Source organism: Nannospalax galili, unplaced genomic scaffold (assembly GCF_000622305.1).
Source record: "Nannospalax galili isolate Female #2095 unplaced genomic scaffold, S.galili_v1.0 scaffold211, whole genome shotgun sequence".
NCBI lineage: Eukaryota > Metazoa > Chordata > Mammalia > Rodentia > Spalacidae > Nannospalax > Nannospalax galili.
In genome coordinates, this window is record NW_008329624.1 from 2931464 (window position 1) to 2936597 (window position 5134).

Below are 5134 nucleotides of genomic sequence, written 5' to 3' on the forward strand. Positions count from 1 at the left end.
TGACCTCTAAGTGCAATGTGGGCAGGGGCTGTGGCCATCCTTGTGCAGGAGTCAGTCATTCTGAGCTGTCTGTCTTTCTTCCAGATCAGCCACAGCCACTGTGGGGTTCACACCAGCGTGTTTACAAGCTGTGAAGTTGTTGGGGTTTTATGTTCGCTTTGCATTTGTAACTTGCTCTTTTCCTTTCTGCTCCCAGCAGGCTCGGGTCATGTATGATTTTGCTGCTGAACCAGGAAACAATGAGCTGACGGTTAGTGAGGGGGAGATCATCACAATAACTAATCCGGTAAGATGTTTGTAGCCCTTAGGATTGAACTTTTAATTTGACCCTTTTTTGGTGTTGATCAGCTCACATCAATTTTTCACCTGTTGTTTATGAAGTATTGATGGTGCTGTATAAACTGCTGTATAAACAGTGAGAAAAACAGCCTCCTGACCCTGAAGATCATGGAATGCATGACTGCGTTTATTATACCTCTTTATGCTTTTCTTTATTATTTGTAACCTTTCAGGTACCCTGCCCTGGTTCTAGAATACATAAGCTGTGGCGCTGACGTTCCTAAGCAGCTTAGTTTACTGATCACTATCACTGTTCTAAGATTTATCCTTAAATTGGATTCCCAGAAAGCAGTGTGTATTAGCTTAGTTCCCAGAGGAGTGATCTTTGCTGCCCTACAGGTGACTGCTTCAGCTTTTGTAAGAAGTGACTGCATGTGGTGTACTTTTCTGTATCCTCACAAAGCCATCTCGGAACCTGTGTGCGCACAGACCTTCATGTTCGCATGTGTGTATGCATCTCTGCTCACATGGCTGCTGTGTTGCTGTTCTAATAGGCATCTGTGACCTGTGAGTTCAGGCAGGTTCTCTTGGCGATTTGGCATTTCCTTTTAAAAGAAGATCTTTAATTGTTGGATTTCTTTTGCGATCTTCATTACTGGGATGCTCATGCTTACACTACATTACATGCTAGACTGCAAACCTAATACTCATTTTTAAAATCAAGATCCTGTTCAAGTGTTTTCTGTTATCTCTGTGTTAGTCACCTCACTGTGTTTAATTGTCCTTTTTATTGTAATTATCCTTAAAGCATATAACATTATGACATGAGCCCTATTTTAAATAAAGTTCCAAGAACAATCATCGCCGTTACATTTCATTCAGAAGAACGAGAGCAGGTATGAGAATGAGTCTTTGTAGCTCTCAAATGAACAGACTTGACCTGCTGCTGGCTCTCTTTACCTCCTCCCCAATACCACCAAGCGGCTAGCTGTGACATATCTCCATGCACCTTGCCAGCTTCTGCTCCTTGTCCTGTCCTCCCTAGTCCTACCACCGCCTCTGGGTTCCACACCATGTATTGTGTCTCCTCTGTGCCCTATCTTTTGCTTATGTCACCCACATTCTGAATACATGTGTGGTGCAGGTCTCTAGAGAGACTTTGCCCTTGCCCTAGACTCCTTGTTGGTCAGAGGTCTTCTCGTTTGTTTTTGTTCCTGGAGATTGCAGCATGGGATAGTGACAGTGTGTGACACTGGACACTGTTGGTTCCTCTGCCTTTCCATTTGCCTCTGGCCTTCTATTTGTGGATCCCATTCTTTCTGGGTCAGGAATATTAGTATTTCTAGATCATTCCATTTTGGGCCCATTCTCGGATTGATTTATTTATTGCCACCTATATGGTAAACCCACGGTATTTATAGTCTGACCAGGTTGCTCAAACCCTGGATCAGCTGTCCATCTTTACTTAGTCTTTCCACAAGCACTCAGACTTACCATGTCTGTGGTACTTGCTGTTACCAGCACCAGCACACTGTACCAATCCTCCCTCTGAATTCTCTTCATTTCCCCCTTGCTGCTATGTCTATTTAGTCATTCCAGATGAGACTCCAACTTTTATTGGTTTTTATTTCCTCAGATTTGTTCACATCTAGTCTTTGTCTGTCTGTCTCTATTGTCAACACCTTGAGTAAGCTCTCCTCTTATTACCCGGGCTGTGTGCCTTCCTGCCTGGCCTCTGTCTCTCAAGTCCATGGCTTGTCTAAAAATGCCAGCCTAACCATGTCACCCCTCCCCAGTGGCTTCCTGTCAGCTATAGGTTGTAGGATACCCCACCATCAGGCCCAGTTCTTTATTCTCTCTGTGCATGCTCTCTCTCTCTCTCTCTCTCTCTCTCTCTCTCTCTCTCTCCTGTAATACTGTGGGGGAAGCATAGGCAATACCCTAAGAAAGGGGATTAGGGATTTTTTTTTTTGCTTAGAGGTAATTTTCCCAAGTCAACGTAATATCTGTTTTTTTTTAAAAATGTTTTTATTTTATGTGTATGAGTATATTGCCTGCATGTATGTAAGTGCACACTCTCTTGTGCATGCATCAGCATTTGAACACATATATGTACCCATACTCATACAACTCATACTGTAACATGTATGCACGTATAAACTGTTACATGTATATATACCTTCACATATGCAGTCTTATAAAGTACATCCTTTTCCATACCCAGCACTCTTACACATACTCTCACAAATGCACACTCACATTCTTTTTTAAACAAATTATTTTTAACGTGTATAAGTGTTTTACCTGCATGTATGTAAGTGCACCTATATTGTGCAGTGTCTGCGGAGGCCAGAAGAGTATGTTAGATATCCTGGAACTGGAGTTACAAATGGTTGTTAGCCACCATGTGGGTTCTGGGAACTGAACCAGGGTCCTCTGCAACAGCAGCCAGTGCTCTTGACCACTGAGCCATCTCTCCAGCCCCTTACTCACATTCTTAAACATAGAGTCTCACATATATCACAAAATACATATGCACCCATACTTTCACAAGCACACACAATAAAGTACACACTGTCTTTATACACACTTTGACAGGTGAACATACATACTCTTTCTTGCACACATGCTCTGAGTGAACCGTGTTTGTTGTGACTGTTCTTTCATCCATGTACTAGCAGCACCTGACATCCTCATTCTGGTCACCCCATCACCAGTGCCAGTTTGTTTTACAACAGAATAGAAAACTGTCTTCCAACTTTGGTATTTAAAACAATTTCTCCAGAGAGAATGGAAATCCTTGGTGCTCTCCCTGGATACTCCCTGATGCCCCACCAGCCTGTGCCTGCCCAGTCTTGCTATAGTTACTATGTATGTTTGCACCTGCCTGTTGCATTCAGAAATTCCTTCAGATTGAAGTGGCCTTATTTTATTTTTCTCTCCACAGTATACTACGATGTGTGCTCTGCGTGGTATAAAGTACACACATGTATTTTCAAGTTTCTATTTTAAAAAATTTTGAATATTTATCATAAATGGCTTTGTTGCCCTCCTGTTACCCAGCATTAGTAGTTATCAGCCAGACCAATCTTGTGTCACTTGAGATCCAGTTGTTCCTCTCACTCTCTTGGGGTTGTTTTGTTTTGTTTTTGGTCTTTTTGAGACAGGGTCTCCCTGTAGCACCAGCTGGTCTGGAACTCACTATGTAGACCAGGCTGGCCTTGAACTCACAGAGATCCGCCTGCCTCTGCCTCCCGAGTGCTGGGGCTGAAGGTGTGTGCCACCACGCCCAGCCTTGCTCTCTTCTCTTGTAACACATCTGATTGATTTGAAGCAGTTACCATGGTTTATCATTTCATCCCCAAAGATTTCAATGTGCCTATAGTCCTTGCTATTCTTGAAACTGAGGCAGGAGGATCACTTAAGTCAAATGTTTGGGACCTGCCTGACTAGCATAGTAAGGCTCCTCTATTTTATGAAACAAAACAGGAGACTGAAGAGAAAGCTTGGTCAATAAGGTACTTTCAGAGGCTGGAGAGATGCTTAGCAGTTGGGAGTACTGGCTGCTCTTCCAGAGGACCCAGGTTCAGTTCCCAGTACTCATGTGCTGACTGATACCCATCATTAACTCCTGTTCTAGGGGATCCCACACCCTCTTCTGGCCTCTGTAGGTACCAGACACACACGGTATACCTACATCTCTCATACACATTAAAAATAAATTACTGACCTTGGCATGGTGGTGCATGCCTTTTATCCCACACTGGAGGCAAAGGCAGGCAGATCTCTTGTGAGTTCAAGGACAGCTTGGTCTACATAGTGAGTTCCAAGCCAGCTGAGGCTACAAGAGACCCTGTCTAAATTACTTTTGTAGACCCTGGTTCCATCCCCAGAACAACAAACCATCTAGGCATGGTATCACACCTGTAATCCCAGCCCTGGAGAAGTGGAGAAAGACAGATTCCTAGGCCTCTCTGGCCGGCCAGCCTAGTCTACTTGGTGAAGTCTAGCCAGTGGGAGATCTAATCTTTTAAAGAAAGTGCCTGAAGAACAACACTTGAGGTTATCTTTGGGCCTCCACATGTACACACATAGGTGCATATACACGCATGCACACAACACACACACACACACACACACACACACACACACACAATACAGAACAATGCCATTCTAACAAAATTAGTAATTTCCTAATTTTAGAAAATAGCCCATTAATCTAATTGCTGACCTGAAAATTGTTTCTTTTAGCTTGAAAATCCCCTAGAGTATGAGTGTGAACAAACAGTATTGACTCCAGTAAACTTGAGGCAAATTAGTGCAGATCACATTTTCTATGGTCGTCCCTTTCATTGATCTCTTTTACAGTTTCCAGTTTTACTCCCTGGGGTATACATGTTATAGACAATATACTCAAGAATTGGGAAGATAGTTCGGCTTCCCACACAAGCGTGAAGGTCTCAGTTCAGTCCCCAGAGTCCACAATAATAAAACAGACATGGTGGCTGTTGCTTGGAAATGGAGGCAGGGAGATCCCTGGGACTCCATGGCCAGCCAGCCTACCCTACTTGGTGAACTCTGAGCCACTGAGAGACCTAGTCACCGAAAAGAAGGTGGGGGGTGGTGAAATGGCCCAATGGATAAGGTGCTTGCCGCCAAACCTGATGACCCGAGTTTGATCTCCCGGACCCACGTGGTGGAAGGAAAGAACCTACTCCTGCAACTGGTCTTCTGACTTCCATGTATGCACCATGACGTGTATGCATGTGCTCAGACACAGAACACAAAACAAATAAATGTAATTTTTTTTTTTTTTAATTAGAAGAAGCATTTCATTACAACAGCATTAACCTAT

At 43.5% G+C, this 5134-nt stretch overlaps 1 protein-coding gene across 1 annotated transcript in view; it reads left to right on the forward strand.

The window, feature by feature from the left end:
• The first annotated feature begins 203 nt into the window (after nucleotides 1–203).
• Snx9 (sorting nexin 9) overlaps nucleotides 204–5134 on the forward strand; it is a 77142-nt gene continuing 72211 nt past the window's right edge. The window contains exon 1 of the mRNA XM_008839443.3: nucleotides 204–286. Within this exon, the coding sequence (XP_008837665.1) occupies nucleotides 209–286 (78 nt within the window). The 5' untranslated portion in view covers nucleotides 204–208. The remainder of the gene's footprint in view (nucleotides 287–5134) is intronic.